General features: G+C 35.9%; 1 protein-coding gene across 1 annotated transcript; it reads right to left on the reverse strand.

Annotated features, from left to right (window-relative positions):
* Nucleotides 1–506: 506 nt before the first annotated feature.
* Nucleotides 507–10,185, reverse strand: LOC149234188 (glutamate decarboxylase-like). The gene is made up of 7 exons (XM_089371789.1): nt 9,552–10,185; nt 2,766–2,970; nt 2,435–2,635; nt 1,917–2,131; nt 1,543–1,796; nt 1,363–1,415; nt 507–1,254 (listed from the first exon to the last, which is right to left on the reverse strand). Exons 1-7 carry the CDS (start codon nt 9,635–9,637, stop codon nt 742–744), a joined length of 1,527 nt encoding a protein of 508 aa, XP_089227915.1. The 5' UTR covers nt 9,638–10,185; the 3' UTR covers nt 507–741.
* Between the last annotated feature and the right edge of the window lie 11,389 nt (nt 10,186–21,574).

Below are 21,574 nucleotides of genomic sequence, written 5' to 3' on the forward strand. Positions count from 1 at the left end.
TTATTACTCGGAAGCCTTTGTTTTATGTTCTATTAATGTGATCACGCCAAAGTGAAAGTCAATTGAATGTAGTACAAGTGGTTGCAAGTCTTTTATCAGGGTTGTGTTAATGATAACATTCCTAGTCAGGTATAAGTCTTATTGACATGATGTATAATGTTTTTTTGAGAGTTGCCTTTGTATTGGTTGATTGGAAAATACTTTTGTAAAATTTATCTTGATTATGTACTTTTTCTTGATTCTTGCTAATGACTATGCACCTTTTTTTATTTATTTTTATTAATGATTATGTTAACTATGTACTTTTCCTTGATTCTTGCTGAAATGGGAAAATCATTTTATGAATAAAGAAAATTATTAGGACAAAGATTATATACTCAGGTTAAGAATTGTTTATATAATGTTTATATTGACTATGTACCTCTAGACTATGTACCTCTTTCTTAATTCTGGCCCTGGAGAGAAATAAACAAACTTTGAAAATAAAAAATAATAAAAGAAAAACATGCCAAAGTGAAAGGCTAGTGTGTTCTTCCACTCATAAACTTACAAAATATTCTGGAAATTATTCAAGGTGGACTCTGAAATTCTGGAAAGGATTAAAATTACCTACAGAATCCACGACACCATGTTAATTGGAGAAGGATTGTGTACTCCCCAAAGTTTACAAAGTTAAATTTCGAAAAACCCAACACTGGTGCCCAGGAATTAAAATAAAAGATAATAACCGGAGTAGGATATTCAGCATATACGATTAGGCTTCTGTGCAACAAATTTCTTCCATGCTTTTACGGCTTTTTGAGAGTTCGGGATCTCATGAAACACATCTGACGAATTCAACTTCCAGGCGCCAGATTCTTTGTCTTCTTTGAGTTCAGGATGCCTTTCTGCCGGAGAAGCCGTCACTTCCCTCACTAACTTTGGAGGAAGCGCGTCAAGTTCCTGCAACACCTTCTCTATGTCACGAACCAGTCGTTCTACCAGACTCCGGTTGAAATCTTCGCGAACCACCACGCGCAGAAGGGTGACGTGCTGCGAGTCGGGAGCCATGGTGTAGGCGGGCACGATCCACCCGAACCTTCTCAGGTGGTCAGAAATCTCAAACTCATCGTGCCCGCTACTGTCCTTGAGCGAGAACGCCACCAGAGGGACCCCCACCTCTTTCGACAGTATGTTGAACCGCCCAGTCCTCACCAGACCATCGGCCAGAGTCTTGGCGTTGGCTGCGCAGTTACACATGATATTTCGATAGCCCTGCCCACACCAACAAACAGTTCTAAAACGCGTCACGAACTCTATTTTCACCAGTAATACAGCTGAATGAAATAAATTTACTAAAAAGTTTGATAAGAAACAGCGAACCTCAAACCCCAGACGTATGAGCTGGTAATATTGAGCAATTATTTGGCTGGCACCTGCAGGCGTACAAAGTCAAGGGTTAAATTCAAAGATTTTTTCTCAAGGAAAACTTCCAAATATCCCATTGACCTAATAAATTGAAATGAAATACAGAGATCATCAAGTAAGAAAATTTGATTTAACCTTTGGAGAAGTTGAGGGTGAAGGTGGGCTGATCGGCGCCCAAATAGTTGATGTGAAAGATAAGCTCTTCAGGGAGGTCGTGCTTTGCTCTCCAGATAACCCATCCGATTCCGGCATAGACGAGTCCATACTTGTGCCCGCTCACGTTTATGCTCTTCACCAATGGAAGCCGGAAATCCCATTCCAAATCAGGGTAAAGGAACGGTGCAATAAATCCGCCGCTCGCCGCGTCCACATGTATGGGCGTGTCCCACCTGCAACCATCGTCGCAATCGACGGTCATGACCACAAACACACTTTTCAGCCTGCAAATAACTAAGAATGGTCAGTCCTATTCAATGAACAGATAAATCGAACGAGGTCTGATTGCTAACCCTGTTTTCTTGTTTTTCTGCGCGAGTAAATCATTCAACAGCTTGACATTTTCAAACTCTACATTGTAAGTGGAACCCAAAATGGCTGCCACACAAATAGTGTTCTCGTCAACCATCTCAACAGCTTTGACGGGATCCATTACATAGTAGCCCTCCTTCAGCTTAACTTCTTTCAGCTCTACTTCAAAATATCGAGCAAATTTCTCCCAACAAACCTGCAACACAAAAGCAAAGAATGCAGATTTGAAACAATTTTGTCACCAAGTTTGTGCAAAATATATTTAGTTGTAAGACATTTGCATACCACTCAGGTGGGATAATGGTTATGATGGACTTCACAACCTTAATCTCAAGCTTCACAACCTTCATATTACATATAAGTCCCTTTCAGTCTGGGTTCTGATATACAAACCAGTCCTAACGCCCACCTCACTTCTTTCCTAGTTACAACAAAAACTGTTTTTAATGGATTTGGTTTTGATGTAATTTGTTACTTCATATGAAAAACTTGATATTACCTGCACGTTTGCACCAGTCACAATGTTTGGCTTGTCACATTGCTTCCCCTCTGCCTTGCGCTTGTTCTGCCATTTGCGTTTGAATGCAAGGCCTGCCAACATGATGGCCTCTGAAGATCCAACCGTGCCCACGCCAACAGCTTCCTCTCCATGGCCGAGTGGGGCGTTAAACAGATTGGCTATAATGTTCACGCACCGATTCTTTTCCAAACCAAAAAAAAATGGAAAGCACTCAAACATTTCAGAAAACTTTCAGGGCCTAAATAACCATAACAGATCTGAGAAGGGATTTCAGATCTAGAAAGACTAAAAGCAGAAGAGCTGCCATTACCTGCAATTCTGTGGTGACAGGATACTCATCCATGTCAACGTAGTTCTTGTTAATGGCCTGCATGATGAGCTTATCACATTCAGGTTCCATCCATGTAGTCACGAAAGAGGCAAGATTGAGCCTGGGGTTCCCATCCAGCATCAGCTCGTCACTGATGATTTGATACGCGGGATCTTTGGGAATGGACCTATCCGGCATTCGAAACCTGAGAAAACACACATTCAAACCAGACTAGACAGACAGCAAAGATCCTGAATGCACCCATTACTTGCTAATGGAATTAAAAAGATCCTTGGAAAAAGCAAAGCAGTAGATGTTGGGTATTTTTAATGGGGAAAATACCAAAAACCAAGATTCAAACACAGAGTCAATGCTCTGTTTCTTTTGCTCCAAGATCTTTTGTGCACACAGAAGACTTAAAAGAAATTTCACTGAGAGACAGAGTATTTCACCACCATTAAAACATTCTATTCATTAAAATCTGATGCAAAGATCTACCACTGTAAAATCCCTTTTATATTCACTGTTGTGAAAAACAACAACTTACTGCTGTAATAAAAGTTTACATAAGTTTACTGCTGTAAATAAAAATAACACAGGTTTACAAAAATCGCTCCACCATTTCCTTTATGCACTGCTGTGCAAAACCACACATGGTTTTTCTCTACACCAAAAAAAAATTACATCACCTGGTTCTATCTTTTTACACATTGCTGTGTATTTTTCTTTTTACTGCGCCATCATTCTTTTTCACTGCTGTGAAGAATGATTTCTTTTCCTCCCGTGTGCAACACTTACAAAAAAAAGTCAACACTCAAAACATAAAAGACTTATTACATACATTTTTTTTACATTCAATACATGCCGTATGTAAATATAAAAAAATATTAAAACGTGCCCATATCCCATACGAAACTTAATTAATGAGCATATGCGCCCATACCTCCATAAAAAAGATTTACGTGCAATATATGAAAACTTCAATATACTACCTACCACTATGACATTTCATTAATTAAACGTATGGTCAACAAAACTTTGATTTACTCCACGCTATGAATTTAATGTTTGTCGTATGCAGGTTTGGAGCAGCTTCGGGCAATCAACGGTTGAAGAAGGTGGAGCACATCCGACGGTGGAGGGCAATATCGGAAGACCAACAAGTGCTGAACTTTATCACCCGAGATTCTTACGTTGCGTTACGTCAGGGGTGAACCACGTGTCATCACCAAAATTTCTCGGGCTCGATCATCGGAAAAGTACCTTTGCCTGAAATCAACCCGAGAGCTTTCCGACGAGATTGTTGACCGGTTTCTGGCAGCTGTTACCGCTGCGGTTGAAATTACAAATTTAACACTCCCCTTTAATTTCAATAGCTGGGCATTCGGTCATACCCAGACACTTTCTCAAAAATTCAAAGCTCTTCTGATCAAGTGGCTTTGTCAAGATGTCTGCAACCTGTTCTTGAGTCCTGCAATGTTCTAGGACAATTTCTCCATTGTTTACCAATTCTCTGATGTAGTGAAACCTGGTATCAATGTGTTTCGTTCTCTTATGAAACACTGAATTCTTTGACAATGCAATAGCTGAGCTATTGTCACAAAAGATCACTGTCGCTTTTGCCTGCTCTTGGCCTAAGCTTCTCAACATTCTTCTCATCCAAACTCCTTGACATGCTGCTGCTGTAGCTGCCACATATTCAGCCTCTGCTGTAGACAATGCTACAATGGATTGCTTCTTAGAAGCCCATGAAATGGCTCCTGAACCCATATTAAAAACATAACCGGAAGTGCTCTTCCGATCATCTACACTTCCAGCCCAATCGCTGTCTATGTATCCAACCAAATCTGAATGTTCTGAGGCATGATATAAAATTCCAAACATTTTGGTGCCTTTGACATACCTCAAAATTCTCTTTGCTGCCTGCCAATGTGCCTCCTTTGGCCTCTCCATGAACCTGGAAATTAAACTAACAGCATACATTAAATCAGGCCTAGTAGCTGTTAAGTACATGAGGCTGCCTACAATACTCTTGTACAAGCTAGGATCAAAATCCTTGCTGCTGTCTTCTCTGCTGAGCTTTAATCCCATTACTGTGGGAGTGATGGCTGCCTTACATTCTTGCATGTTAAATCTGCTCAAAATTTGATTTACATATCTTGCTTGAGATATAAAAATTCCTTTTTCATTTTGATCTACTTCTATGCCTAAGAAGTATCTTAACATACCCATGTCAGTCATTTCAAATTCATCCTTCATGACTGATTTAAAATTTTTAATGAGCTGATCATCATTACCTGTGAAAATCACATCATCAACATACAAAACAACAATTAAAATTTTACCATCTTTTTCCTTGATGTAGACTGTGGGTTCTCCTTCACACTTGTCAAATTCATTATCCAATAGATATGAATCTATCCTGCTGTACCATGCTCTTGGCGCTTGCTTCAGCCCATAAAGAGCTTTCTTCAATCTGCACACTTTGTGCTCTTCTCCTTTCTTCTCATATCCGAGAGGCTGTTCCACATAAACCTCTTCCATTAACACTCCATTTAGGAATGCTGATTTCACATCCATTTGGTAGACTTTCCATTTGTTTTGTGCTGCTATGGACAGCACTGCTCTCACGGTTTCCATTCTTGCAACCGGTGCGAAAGTCTCCTCATAATCTCTTCCATATTGCTGCTTGTACCCTTTGACAACCAGCCTTGCCTTGTGCCTTTCTATCTTGCCTTCAGCATTGCTCTTGGTCTTGTAGACCCATTTCACACCAATGACTTCTTTGCCTTTTGGTAACTCAACCAAATCCCATGTTTTGTTTCTCTCTATGGCATTCATCTCCTCATCCATAGCTTCTATCCATTTCCTATCTTTGATTGCATCTTCGAAATGAATAGGATCATCAACATGACAAAATAAGGCAAATAAGGAATTCATTCCTTCTTCATAAATGTCACTTAGATTTCTAAATTTCTTACCTCGTTCACTTGGTGTGCAAGTGCTTGAAGATGCACTTGAATTTCCTCCTTGTGGTGTGCTTGGAGAAGCACTCTCATTGATCCTCAATGGTGTACCTTGCTGTCCTTGTGTTGGCACTGCTGTTTGGGGATTCATTTCAGCCACCTCCTCATCATCTTCATCATGAGACAAACAGTTTTTAATGTTCACTGTTTTCTCTATGCTTCCATCCCAAGCTTCTTCCTCAATGAATTGAACATCTCTGCTGACAAAAAACTTCTTGGTAGATGGGATATACAGCCTGTAGGCTTTGGATTCATCACTGTATCCAATGAAGATGCATTTCTCCCCTTTGCTGTCCAACTTCCTCCTTAGCTGATCTGGTATGTGTGCATAGGCCACACATCCAAAAACTCTCATGTGGGTGACTCCTTGCTTTCTCCCACTCCATGCCTCTTCTGGCACTTTGTTCATGACTGCTTTTGTAGGACACCTGTTCAATATATAAACTGCACAATGTACAGCTTCAGCCCAATACTCATTTGGCAAATGCTTTGCCTTCAACATGCTCCTCGCCATATCCATGATGGTCCTGTTCTTCCTTTCAGCAACTCCATTTTGCTGCGGAGTGTACCTTGCTGTAAACTGTTTGTGAATTCCATTTTCTCTACAAAATCTTAGGAATTCCTTGGAGATATACTCACCTCCTCTATCAGTTCTCAATACTTTTATGTGCAGCCCGCTTTGGTTCTCCACAAGTGCTTTGAAGTTTTGGAATTTCTCAAACACTTCACTTTTGTTTTTAAGGAAATATATCCAAGTCTTTCTTGTAAAATCATCAATGAATGTCAAGAAATATAGGCTGCCAGCTAATGATGGAGCTTGCATTGGTCCACACAAATCTGAGTGGATAATCTCTAAGGGTGTCTTTGCCCTTATGCTCTTCCCTGATGGAAAACTTTCTCTGTGTTGTTTTCCCAAAATGCAGCCTTCACATAGGTTGTCTGGTTTCTCTATCAATGGTAATCCTTTTACCATTCCTTTTCTGCTTAACAAATTCAGACCTCCAAAATTTAGATGCCCGAATCTCAAGTGCCATAACCAATTTTCATCCTTTGGCACGCTTTGGAAGGCCTCTTGGGTGACTGCTGCAATTTCACCTTTGTTTTTCATGTCTGCCCGGATCCTGAGAGGGAACATCCTATTCCTTGTCATCTTCACTTCAGCAATGCATCTTTTGCTGGGTGGTATATCCATGATGGTGCACACATCATTTACAAAGTAAACATTGTAACCCTTTTGGATAAGCTGTCCAACACTCAATAGGTTACATCTCATTCCGGGGACATAGTAGACATCTGCTATGGTTTTCTTTTCTCCTTGTTTTGTAAATATTTTTATCTCCCCTTTTCCCATAACAGACACTTTACAATCAGTTCCTAGTGTGACCTCTGATTTCAAATTCTGATTTAAGGCTGAAAAGAGGGCTATATTCCCTGTCATATGGTTGCTGCAACCTGAGTCTAAAAACCATATGTCTTCACTATGTGTTTCAGCCATGTTACAGGCTAACAGGACATTTTCTTGACTGCTGTTTTCTCTTGTAACATTTGCATTTTGTCTGTTGTTCATATCATGCTGTTTCTTTCTACAATCACTAGCATAATGACCATACTTTTTGCAATAATAGCATTGAACATTAGATTTATCATACCTTTGTCCTTGAGCCTGATACTGATCTCTTTGTTGGCTGCTGCCTTGACCTTGGTTCTGATTTGGATTGCTGCCTCTTCCTTGTGCATTTGCTGGGCTGTTCCTTCCACCTCTGTTCTGGCTTCTGCCTCTTCCTCTCTTGTTTCCTCTGCCTTGACCTCTTCCTCTTCCAAAGGACATCTGGGTCTTGAAGGCTTGCTCAAGAGATGAGTTTTCATTCCTACTCAACCTCTGCTCATGTGTTATCAGTGATGCATGTAGCTCATCAACTGAATAACTTGAGAGATCCTTTGTCTCTTCGATGGTGGTGACTATGGCATCAAACCTTGAGGGTAAGACCCTCAATATTTTCTCCACAATTCTTCTGTCTTCAATGGTTTCTCCATGAGTTCTCATTTGTGTGATTACTCCAATCACATGAGTGAAGAATGATTCAATGTTGTCTGACTCCTTCATTTTCAAGTTTTCAAAATCCTTTCTCAGCAATTGTAGTTTTGCTGTCTTCACTCTCTCCATGCCTTGATAGGCTGTCTTGAGGGTTTCCCATGCATTGTGTGATGTTTTAGCTGCTGCTATCCTTGGAAATATACTCTGGTCTACTGCTAGATGCAACAATAAAATGGCCTTTGCATCCTTCTTCCTATTGCTCTTCAGGAGATCTCTCTCTCCCTGAGTTAGTGCATTGAACTCAGTTTCATCTGCTGGTTCTTCAAAACCTTCCTCAACTATTTCCCATAAATCTTGGGAGGAAAACAGGGCTGTCATGGTTATTGCCCATTAGTCATAGTTTTTCCCATTAAACTGTGGGAGCTGGGTGTTAAACAAACCCATACCAGTGCTTGTGCTGGCCATTCCTTGACTGTGTATTTAAAACACTGATTGTCTCTTCAATAACAAATAAGATAGCTATGAAGAATACCTGAATCCTTTGTTGTCTGAGTCTTCTATCTACCTGAGAAGTTTTGTTGCAGCAACAACCTTCTCCCTTCAGCTTCTTTAACTTTTTTAAAGAGCCTGAGCCTGCTCTGATACCACTGTTGGGTATTTTTAATGGGGAAAATACCAAAAACCAAGATTCAAACACAGAGTCAATGCTCTGTTTCTTTTGCTCCAAGATCTTTTGTGCACACAGAAGACTTAAAAGAAATTTCACTGAGAGACAGAGTATTTCACCACCATTAAAACATTCTATTCATTAAAATCTGATGCAAAGATCTACCACTGTAAAATCCCTTTTATATTCATTGCTGTGAAAAACAACAACTTACTGCTGTAATAAAAGTTTACATAAGTTTACTGCTGTAAATAAAAATAACACAGGTTTACAAAAATCGCTCCACCATTTCCTTTATGCACTTCTGTGCAAAACCACACATGGTTTTTCTCTACACCAAAAAAAAATTACATCACCTGGTTCTATCTTTTTACACATTGCTGTGTATTTTTCTTTTTACTGCGCCATCATTCTTTTTCACTGCTGTGAAGAATGATTTCTTTTCCTCCCGTGTGCAACACTTACAAAAAAAAGTCAACACTCAAAACATAAAAGACTTATTACATACGTTTTTTTTACATTCAATACATGCCGTATGTAAATATAAAAAAATATTAAAACGTGCCCATATCCCATACGAAACTTAATTAATGAGCATATGCGCCCATACCTCCATAAAAAAGATTTACGTGCAATATATGAAAACTTCAATATACTACCTACCACTATGACATTTCATTAATTAAACGTATGGTCAACAAAACTTTGATTTACTCCACGCTATGAATTTAATGTTTGTCGTATGCAGGTTTGGAGCAGCTTCGGGCAATCAACGGTTGAAGAAGGTGGAGCACATCCGACGGTGGAGGGCAATATCGGAAGACCAACAAGTGCTGAACTTTATCACCCGAGATTCTTATGTTGCGTTACGTCAGGGGTGAACCACGTGTCATCACCAAAATTTCTCGGGCTCGATCATCGGAAAAGTACCTTTGCCTGAAATCAACCCGAGAGCTTTCCGACGAGATTGTTGACCGGTTTCTGGCAGCTGTTACCGCTGCGGTTGAAATTACAAATTTAACAGTAGAATGGGGGTGAAGGAAGGAAGAAAGACGTACCGAGGCAAGGATTCCTGTACATATCTTGAAGCAAAAGTTGAATGAACCGATCCATCCGTATCAGCCGCAGCACTGCTCAGAGCCATTTTTGCCTGAAATCTGAATATCTAAGCGCGGATCTTCAAAAGGCTCTTATTACAGAGCGGCTTCAGCCAGACTGCACCAAAATTGCAAAGCAGAATCGAAGGTGGGAGTATGCTGTTTGAAGGGGGCTTTGACAGAAGGGGCACTTTATACAGCGTTCATGAGTGGAGTCATTTCCCTCTTGTCGTCAAGTGTGTCATGGCAACTGGTTGAAACTAATAACTAAACCTGCATTCCATCCAATGAGGAGAGAACCACCCAAAAAGGAAAAAGGAAAACATGAGCGGCTACAGTTCCCTCTGTTCGTAACATATTCAATAACCGGAAATGATAGTGCTTAATGGAGGAAACGCGTGGGATTTCTCTTTGGATGATTTTTCCACGCCTTTCGGAAGCATTAATTGGTGTCTTGGGAATATGGGAATGACCGCTTTTTCAAGTTCTTGGTCCAGTTATTATTCACCTAATTATGTCCAGTGGCAGAGCGGCAGAATAACAATTTCATTTAGAATGGGCCTGAAGACGGTGCCCTAGGCCACGGGCAGCAGTTCCATGGCTGGATATGATGCCAGCTTATATTATCCTATCAACTTAGATATATACAATATAAAAGGGGCTGGAGTAATTACGGTATTTTCTGGCATTGTATGTGTTATTCTCACTTTATTATTGATTAACATTAAATGTCATTTAAATATTACAATAATATAGGGAGATATAGGAAGATGAAAAAGGTAATTTGTATTTAATTAGCTAAACTGGAGAAAAAGTTGATACTATAGATCAAAAAGTGATTATTTTAAGCCGGTTATCATCCAACATCTTATCTTTTTCTTCTTTTTTTTTTTTTTTTTTTGGATATTTTGGATAAGAGTACTTGCTGGGTAGTGTAAGAGTACTTGCTCGGTAGTGTTAATGCTTCATGATTATTCTATGTAATAGTTGTGATGACTCACTAGTTTTTTTTGCTTGTAATACTATTAGTTTTTTTGGTCTTAGAGGTTTGGTACAACCAACCTGTTTTTATAAGTTTCTCTTGAGATGTTCTAGCTAGATAAAATCTTAACCCTCAAAACTCTAAACTTATATTACTAATCTGATTTTTTTCAAATTAACTAATAGCACAAAAAATTGGTTTATATAATCCTCATTTAACTTAATGCAAAGTAACTCACTTTAAAAAAACAAAAAACTTTACATTTAAAATGGATTTAGTGGACTCAGGGTTATTATTGGAACATAGGATTAATTCTCAAGTGAGTCTTTATCATTCATCTTTAAATATATTATAATAATGTATAATTTAACTTTAAATATATTATAATAATGTCTTTTCATTTTAAATATTTTATAATAATGTATTTTCTTCTTTAAATATATTATTATGTTGTATTTTCTTATTTTTTTAAACTTCTTTATATATTTCATGGATTATTAAAATCACTAAATCCAAAAACTAATATTAATAAAAAAAAAAAAATCACAAATTAAATTTAACTTAGTTTTTTAGAGGCCTTTTTTTTTGTTGATTTTATATTTTTTTTCTCAATTTTACACTAGATTTCATAGGGATTTCTTGGAATTTTAAATTTGCATTATAAATTCTAAATGCCTTAGGGTTTTTTTGGGGTGTTGAAACCATTTATTCATTCAAAAATAGCAATTATTCTCCTTTTTAGAGGTTCTTTTTGTTGTTTTTATATTTGCTTCTCAATTTTACTCTAAATTTTATAGGGATTTCTTGAAATCTTAAATTTGCATTATAAATTCTAAATGTCTTAGGGTTTTTTTGGGGTGTTGAAACCATTTATTCGTTCAAAAATTACATTTATACCATCAAATTTTGGTATAAAAAAGGTCAGGGTTTCACTTCACTATGTTTGCATGGATTTTATGGAGATCTTGGTTTTCGGTCAAGCTATCTCTTCTTCGGTTTGGCACAGTGCTATCTAGTCTTCTAGTGGTGCAAGAAATTTCTTCTCTTAATGTTCCTGTAGATGAGGAAACTTTGTACTGTGAAAATTATTTTTTGGAGAATGGTTTGCTTTGCAGGTTTAATGGGTTTTGGTTGTTGTTGGCTGATCTGCATAAATGGATCTTTGAAACATTACCGTATGGCAGGGGTTCTTCACTATGGTTTTTGAAAAGATTGAAGGCAAAGATCTTTGAAACATTACTATATGGCACGGGGTTCTTCACTATGGTTTTTGAAAAGATTGAAGGCAAAAAGTCTATGTGTGAAGCTAGGTTGTGTGGTTTTGGGGGAGTCGCATCCAGCGTTAGTCTCCCACTTTTGATCTAGTAACAACATCAATTTCTTCAACCCCAATCTAGGTAAGATGGTCGAATCTTCCTTGCATTTATTAAATTTCTTAAATCAAAGATTACTTACCCTTATTGAGAAAGTGTTGGGAAAATTTAATCAAAGTTGCTTTGAAAAAAATAAAAAAATAAAAAAATTCAAGACTACTTATGCTCGGATATGTATGGAGATGTACTTCAACAAGAGCTTTCCCACAGAGATTATGCTCAGATATGTATGGAGATGGACTTCAACAAGAGTTTTCCCACAGAGATTATGCTCGGATATGTATGGAGATGGACTTCAACAAGAGTTTTCCCACAGAGATTACTTTGATGGCTCGAAACTATCTTTGGGTCCAAAAGTTTGATTATGAGAATATCTCATTTCAATGTAAAGCATGGTATGAAACAGGGCATGTAATTAAAAATTTCCCCAAGAATCCTAAGAATAGAAAAGATCACAAAAAACCTTGAATGCCCAAATGGTGGGAAGGTGCACAAGGACCATTATACGTTATTTAAAGAAGAAGAGCTTCAGGGAAAGAAAAAATTAGAAGATAAGAAGCAGTAGATTAAGTCAAAGAAACCACAATGGTGACAACATAAACTAAGTAAGAAAATGCTTGCAAATGTGGAACCTCCAGTTGCTAGTAAAGATCCCTTGGCTTGCTAATGTGGATCCTCCAGTTGCTAGTAAAGATCCCTTGGTTTCCCAATGTGGATCCTCTAGTTGCTAGTTAAGATCCCTTGAATGCAGCGTTAGCAGGAAAGTGACAAACCCTCGTAGAAAATGGATTATCTCGTGAAAACACAAGGAATCTCGTTGAAACAAATTTTTTTTGGGAAGATCAGGTGAATGAGGAAGATTTCAAGGAAAATACTGTGCAGTCATCAAGAATTTGTAGAAAATGTAGGTTGGATTAAGTTGGGAAGAAAGGAAAAAGTTTTTCTTGAAAAAAGAAGTCAAACTAGATCAAATAAAAAGATGGAATGCAAATGTGTTTGTATTTTGGGGTTTTTTTAGAAAATATTTAGTTGGAAAGGGACTATTTTGATTCAAGTTGGGAAGAAAGGAAAAAGTTTTTCTCCAAAAAAAAGGAAGTGAAACTAGATCAAATTAAAAAATGGAACGCAAATGTGTTTGTATTTTGGTGTTTTTTTGAAAAATATTTAGTTGGAAAGAGACTAAATTATTTGTGTCATGAGGAATTAGCATTTGTGCTCAATCTCAAACCCTTAAAGAAGATCTGAATATGTAAAGTTTCTCGCCTTAGTAATCCATTTTTTTAATACAAATCTATATCAGTTTCATTTGGAAAAAAACAATAAATACCTATTATAATAATATATTCAAATAATTGAGCTAAATGTTATAAAATAGATATATATTTTTCTTATAATAATAAGTAAATTTTCATATTAGAACAAATAATTGAGGTCCCATGAAACAGGGTTTAGCAGATGAGGGATATGTATCTAAACTTTAGTAACATTTACATTTGGAGTAGTCTAATTGTTCGAGGTTTTTACTTCTTTTTTTGTAATTGGGCTATACAACTCTTCACCAGAATTTAATTTTCAGTGATTTTTAGCAGATGAGGGATATGTATCTAAACTTTAGTAACATTTACATTTGGAGTAGTCTAATTGTTCGAGGTTTTTACTCTTTTTTTTGTAATTGGGCTATATAACTCTTCACCAGAATTTAATTTTCAGTGATTTAAATCATATATTTGAACGTCTAATTAAAATCATGACCTTGGAAAATATGATTTTAATAAAGCCTTACTAATTTTTGGGTAAAATTCTTTAAAAATATATATATTTAAAAAAAACATAGAATAGTTAAATGATTTAAAAGAAATATTATTAAAAATAATTAATATAATTATTTAATAGAGAAGATGTTACAATAACACAATAAAACATTAGATAGTGTGTTAAATTAAAAATAATAAAAATAAAACATAATCTCAATTCAATTAAAAAAACAATAAATAATAAAAATAATAAATCTTTCAATTTAATTTTTTACATTGTAATTTTTTTCTTATTAATAAAATTATAAACACTTTTACTATAAAAAAAAATAATTATAATATACATATCCTCATAAAATAAATTTTAATAATAATGATGATTTATATTTATAATTATATTTCACAACATGATTAATAAACATATAAAATTTTAAATTAAAAAATAAATATAAAACATATAAAAAATTACTTTTAATAAAATTAAATATACAAATATTTATATATATAAAGATGTGAAATTTTTATAAATATAAATGAATTATTTTTTATTAAAGATGTAAATTTTTCTTTATGTTTTACATTAAAAAGAAATTTTCATTGAGATTTGGTAGATACTCAATTAAGATAAATCTATGCTCATTTAAACACAATGAAATTCAAAACCATACTTGTATTGTCTATTATATTTTCTAAGAACATAAAATAAAGAGAGAAAAATACAAGTTCTGAAACGTAAAATAAAAACTAAATATTTAAATGAAATAAAAGCAATTGGGAGATTATGGGTAGATTAATATTGAATTTTTAAAGGAACTGAGATGACTAAGTGATTTGAAAAGGCTCCAACAACATGGATAAGATGGATACATGAATAGTAATAAGATCCTCTAAGTAAATAAACGGAAGGTAGGTGAGTTTACATAGGTCGTATATACATAATACTAAGTGAATGAAGTGTCATAAGAGTTGAGATGGAAGGTTGAGGAGATTGTTATTTGTCACCTCATATTTTATAAATATATAATAGTAGATATTGTCTCTGTTTGTTTTATATATATATATATATATATATATATATATATATATATATATATATATATATATATATATATATATATATATATTTCTGTGTGTGTGTGTGTATTTTTAAATTTTTTTAAGCTATAAAAAAGAGTACATCAATCTATATTAGTCTTCTTTATGCCATGGTTTGTTATTGGGAAACCAGGCGAGTGGTGGAAGAGTAAGATTTTAGCCCAAAATAATACATGGATAGCATAAAAATTGAGTTCCTAACTTATTTGTGCATAGCATGCAGTAAACATAGAAAAATATAGAAGATAACATGCTATAAAATTGTAGCTTTGTTGCCAAAACTTTGAGAGAGTTGTAGACATCAGCTTGGATTCTTACTACATGGAGCTGTGGGAACCATGGTGCTGACTAAGTAGATATAGACACATCTATGGGTGTCAATGGAGTGCCCAGGGAGGCCAAATGTTTTCCCTTGGAGAGTATGGCCTTGATTTTCGCCAATATCATTAACATGTTGCAATGCTCTAGTGACATTTATCGAATTTCAACATGAAGGATGTTGATTTGTAGGGATATTTTGCTTTTGTTATCTTCCTTTTTATTCAAGAGATTTTTCCTATTAGTGTTTTAATGTGACAATAGAGTTCTATTGCACACATATATTGGTTCTAATAGCCATGAGTATGGCCTAGGTGAAGAATCCAATCCGCGGAGTGTGATAGGATATCTTCATCAAAATAGGTGTCCTGTGCATGCATGGCTTCAGTTGTTGCTTGATTTACTAGGTTTTGGATGTGTTTAGGGGTAGATTCATGGTAGTGTTGTGTTGCATATTGGGCCTTGCTTCTGCTATGAGAGGTTCCAACTGAGTTGCATATAACACATTATTTGATGAGGCATGGCTACATGAATGAAAATACTCGAGCTGGTATAAGGTGATGTGTGAGAGAAGGTGAGTAAGTAAAGCGTGGAAGAAAAGAGGGGGACTACAGGGTTTGACGTCACGTAGGCTTAGATAGGGTGAGGTAGCCATGAGGGAGGATTTTAGGGGATTACATTCGGTAAGTGCAAGGGAGATGACTTAGTTAGTGTTGACACAAGGGAAGAATGGAAGTCATGGTCTAAGTCAACGCATTACCTCTAACAAGGAGTGGGGGTCTAGTTTAATTGAAGTGCTCGATAAAGGAGGAGAGAGAAGTGTCGAGGCTCATGAGAGGGTTAGTAGACAATACTTTAAGCATAAAAGAATGGGAAATAATTGTTAGCCTTTAAATAAACGAGGGAATGATAAGAGGAAAAGTGACCTTGTTGCAAATACTAGAGAGTGGAGGTTGTAATCCTATGTGGGAGGGGGCGTCCACCTATTTTTGTCATGAGATCCAGCATGCCTCTTTTTTTTACCACAAAAATCATTGCACAACTTCTTTCTCTGAATTCCAATTCCACCACATCGAAGAGGATATGAATATAAAGAGCCTCTACTCTAGAAGCTATGCTTGAATAAATAAATTTGTTGGAGGCCAGGTCAGGAAGACTTGGACCTTCCCCCTTGCCAAAACAAAAATAGCTACTAAGATAGGTAAGTGAGAGGATTGGGTGGCAACTTGCCTTTATTAGAGATGGTAGGAAGGAATTTTATAGCAAGTGAGAAAAAATCCCCTTTGTTGCTATTGATGAAAGATAAACCTAACAACAATGACTAGAAATTGCAAGTGTTCTTTAGATTTGAAAAATAAACGTTAGAAACCATGCAAAAAAGGTATGCAAATAGAACATCAAATAACAATACACAAAATAAAATAGACCCATTGGCACATAAATGATTTTATTATTATTAAAATGATATAAACTTGATTACACATGATTAGGACAATATGTTTACTCGAATCTACAACATCCCCCTCCATAGGATGGGTTCTTTTCTTTCATGCACTTTAGCTTCAACTATCTCTCTCTCAATGGATGCAATTGGCAAAAAGAGATGATGGTGGCTTGAACTCAGAAGTGGGAGCTCAAATATCATAAAGATAGTGACGATGATGAGATGGTCATGTGTCAAGAATGAGGAAAAACCTTTCTATTTATAATAAAATATTCTGATATATATAGATCTAGAAAAAAATAAATTAGATCAAATCAAGATCTAGTCATTACGAATATTTTATTATCTTTTAAAGATGGAAAGATTATTTGAAATGGTCAAATATCTTTATTTAGTGGGCTAACTCAAAAAATAATGATTTATTGAGTTAATCAAGAAAAATAGTCAAAGTAATTAACAAATAAAAAATGATTTATTAATTACTTTAAGGAGATATGGTGAAAGTGAGTTAGAGATAATTACTAAATAACAATTTAATAACTATCTCATGAGAGACATAAGGGATAAATAAGAAATAATAAATAAATAAATATGTATTTAATTATTCCTTGATGATTTAATTAAAATAGGTTTGAAATAATCATTAAATAATTATTTAATAATTATTTTGAAAAAATAATAAATAGATAATGGTTTATTTAATTATTCTTATGGGTTTTCTGGGTTTTAATCATAAATAATTTAGGAAAATGGTTCTCTAAATTATTTCCTAAGGTAAAAGTGTGTTTAATGATCTGTTTTTATATGATTAGTTTTGTTGTGCTAATAACAATTACATATTTCTAAACATATGCTTGCTTATTGCTTCTTGTGCCAAGGTTTCATTAGTTGTTTGTGTATGAAATCAGGTAAATTTCCTTAAGTTTAAAATGACATTCATAAGAAAAATAGATTCAAAAATAAATAATGAACAACAAACATTCAAAGTACAACAAACCATCAAAGATACAATTTAACACAATGTTTTGGTGAAGGAGTTCAACCCTCCTGAGCTACATCTCCTTGGTCCAACTTCCATGGCTTGGGCTTCTGTATTAGCTCAATGTGGCAAAATGTTGTTTTAAAAAACTCTATGGCTCCCGATACCTACACCAATGTGTCCAGAATGTTCAAATTAGCTAAGAACACCTCTTCTTGAGCTCAATTTGGTCGAGAATTTCCTTCTCTATGACTCAGATAGTCTTTTCCTATAATTTCTCCTCTAATTTTGGAATATCTCTAGTTAGCCCCGCTAAATCTGGAGGAAGGCCTGAATTTGGGGGCATCGCCAAACTTACCGGCATTTTAAACTACAGTTAATTAATGTTAAATTTCACTTATTTACGTTAAACCCATAATTAATATTAACCATAACCTTTATATCTCGCAGTTTTGATGGATTGTTCATATGTGGAGTTAACATTGCATTAACTACCAGGGTCGGAGCTTTCGGGTTAGCTAACCATTTTATGTAACCCCCAATGTATTCACATGTCAAGACACTAATTGTCATGGTAACGGGATGTCATAGCGTCGGGGTTAATGCAAACTGTTTGCAGTTTATACAAATGCGTTCACATGCGACTGTTGTAGTGCAGGTGGGTCGTCTGTTGGAGTTAACTGCAAACTGTTTGTAGTTTATACAAATGTGTTCACATGCGGAGGGTTATCCTGTGGGCTGGCCCTCCTAACCACCCTTTCCAACCATATAAATATTTAAATATAAAACGTGAACTTTTGGTTTAAGAAACTTGGTATAGTGGAGGTGGTTAGAACATGTGGATGGCATGTCGAAGGTCACAGGTTCAACCCAACCTCCAACCAAAATTTTGTTCCACTATGTAGACTGTCAAGGCCTTTGGGAGGTGCCACGTGGCTGCCTCTGGGCTTTCCATGTGGCATTCTTCCATTGGTCCAAACATAAACCAATAAGAATGTGCCAACACACCACCTGCACAACCCAATCAAATGATGCCACTTGTCCACCTGTGATTCATTGTTGACCACCATTGACCATGCCTAGTCACCTACCACGCCAGTAGTATGCACTGCTGACTATGCATTGATTGGGCATTTTTTTTGCAAATTTTTCCTGTTTAACAAAGCAATCAAAACATAATAACTTTCTCATATGAACTCAATTTTCAACGAAACAAGTTGCGTTAGGATCATTTCTCCGAGATGGACGCAGTCGTTCAGATTTTGATCCATTCTAAGAACTCTAATTTTTAAGCTAAATTCTGAGCACCTAATCATTCCTCCCCACTAGAAGCCTTTTGGACCCCAAAACATACTATCAATTGTTTAGTAGGTGAGGGTACAACTCCCTCACCTTCTCGGTCTAAAACCATTTGTCTTGAGAAGGCTTTTGTCCCTTGAGTCCCACTCTAAGGTATTTGACATCCCCTATCTTCGAAGTCCTGGTTCTTTTGTTAAGTATGAGATCCTGCAAAAGTTCATCAAGATATTCTAGCAAGAAATCATCTATTGATGGTAGCTAAACATGCTCTCCTTAATCATCAATCAAAGGAGGCTCAAACAATCTCAAATTCTCAACATTAATAATAGAGTATATTTGCATATAAGGAGGCAAATCAAGCTTAAATGCATTGTTACCAATCTTGTCTAGAATTTTAAAAGGATCATAACAGATTGGTTTAAGCTTTTTATCTTCCCCTTGAAGTCTCTATTTGCTAATATATAACCAAAATTCATTGCCAACTTGAAATTTATGATCAACCCGGTGTTTTTCATGCCTTGCCTTGTAGATGCTTTGACTTTTCTCAAGCTGTTCCTGCACTGTATGATGTATCAATTGAAATTTCTCTATGAACTTCCTTGCCTTATCAATATCACTATGACTATTGATGGTGACATCTTTCTCAAAGATGAAGTCCAATGGCAATCTTGGCAAGTACCCATAACATGCCTCAAATGGCGATGTGTTTGTGGAAGAATGCTCTACCCTGTTGTATGCATGCTATGTGTAATCCAACTGTTCATCCCACAACTTGGGATGTTTGTTGCAATATCCTCTAAGAAAATGAATAATTGTTCGATTGGCCACCTCTATTTGTCCATCTGTTTTTGGATGAAAGGTTGTACTCTTCTTCAACTTTGTGTCCATAATGTCCGACAAATTTGACCCAACATTCCCAACAAATCGAGAATCTCGATCACTTACAATAGAAGTAAGAAGACCAAAATGAACCCAAATGTTTTTCAAGAAAATATGAGATGTTTGTTCAACTGTAATTTGATTTTTACATGGTGTTAGTATGCACATCTTTCTAAACCTATCTACAACTACATATAAGTAATCATGACCTTTCCTTGACAATGGACGACCTCCTACAAAATCCATTAAGATACTCTCCTATGGACGTGAAGGTACCGGAAGTGGAGTGTATAACCCAAGTTTCCTATTGCTAGGATTACTTGTAGCACATAAAGAACATCCTCTTATGAAACGAGAAACATTATCCAACATGTGTGGCCAATAACAATACCTTGAAGATTAGCTACTATCTTGCCTACACGAAAGTGTCCAACAATCAATGAAGTGTGTGCTTCCCTTATGATATTGTTTCTTTCTCCATGTGGAATACACAACTTGCCCAAGTGATACAACAAATTGTTATCTACATGATAATCCAACTCTTCAATTTGATTTCCTTGACTCAATCATGCATATACTTCTTGAAAGTCACTATAATTTGGATATTGTTCTATGTAACTTTCATGAAAAATAAAATTATGCTTGAGTATAACAGATGAATTTACAATAGGCCTTGAAAGCATATCAACTACCTTATTGTAGATTCCCTTTTTATACCTGATAACCAAATGATAGTGTTGTAGAAAACCCATCCATCTGAAATGTCGTGACTGCTGCAACTTTGACTGTGACTGTAAATACTGCAATGGTTGATGGTCTCCTTCCCCCTCAAATAGTTCTTCCATTTCTTAACATTTTGTACCAATGCATAAAATTCTCTTTCATATGTGGGATAGTTAGTTACAGCTCCATTAAAGATTTCAGAATGAAATGAAATGGGCTTACAATGTTGCAATAGAACTGCTCCCATGGCATAATCACTTACATCCGCTTGAATCTTGAATGGTTGTCTAAGAGCCAGAAGTGCCCATACCGGTGCTAAACTTATCTTTTGCTACAAAGCATCAAATGATTTTTGTTGTATATCTCCCCAATGGAAGACTTTCTTGACACTTGTCAATGCATGTAATGTAGCTGTAATGGAAGAAAAATTAGCAGTAAACTTTCTCCAATATTGTGCTTCCCCTAAAAAGCTTCTTACCTTTGTAACTGTATTGGGCTTGGGACAATTCATAATGACCTCAATCTTAGAGGGGTCTATCTTCATCTCACCTCCTCCAACAATGTGTCCCAAATACACCAAAGAAGTCTTTCCAAATTCACACTTTGACATTTAAAAAAAAAAAATTCTTTTCTCAAGACATCAATTACTTTGTTTACATGCATGACATGTTCATCTCTTGATTTGCTAAATATGAGAATATCATCTAAGTAGACAATGACAAAATCATCTAGAAATGGTCTCAATATATCATTGATTACCCTCATGAAAGTAGCTGGAGAATTTGTAAGACCGAAAGGCATAACAAGCCACTCAAACAATCCTTGTTTAGTTTTAAATCCAGTTTTCCAAATGTCTTCTTCAGCTATCCTAACTTAATGATAACCACTTCGTAAGTCTAACTTACTGAAATAATTTTCATACCTCAGCTGATCAAGAAAATCATAAATTCTTGGGAGTGGATATCGAATCTTTACCATGATTCCGTTCAATGCACGGAACTCCACACACATGCTACAAGTTCCATCCTTCTTTGGCACCAATACAATGGGAGAACCACATCGTGAAGTAAATGGGCATATGATACCTTTGCTCAACAATTCTTGAATTTTCTTTTTGATTTCCATGCTCTCCATAATA

Source organism: Pinus tabuliformis, chromosome 8 (genome assembly GCF_031772625.1).
Source record: "Pinus tabuliformis cultivar Carrire ecotype Pingquan chromosome 8, CPIR1, whole genome shotgun sequence".
Lineage (NCBI taxonomy): Eukaryota > Viridiplantae > Streptophyta > Pinopsida > Pinales > Pinaceae > Pinus > Pinus tabuliformis.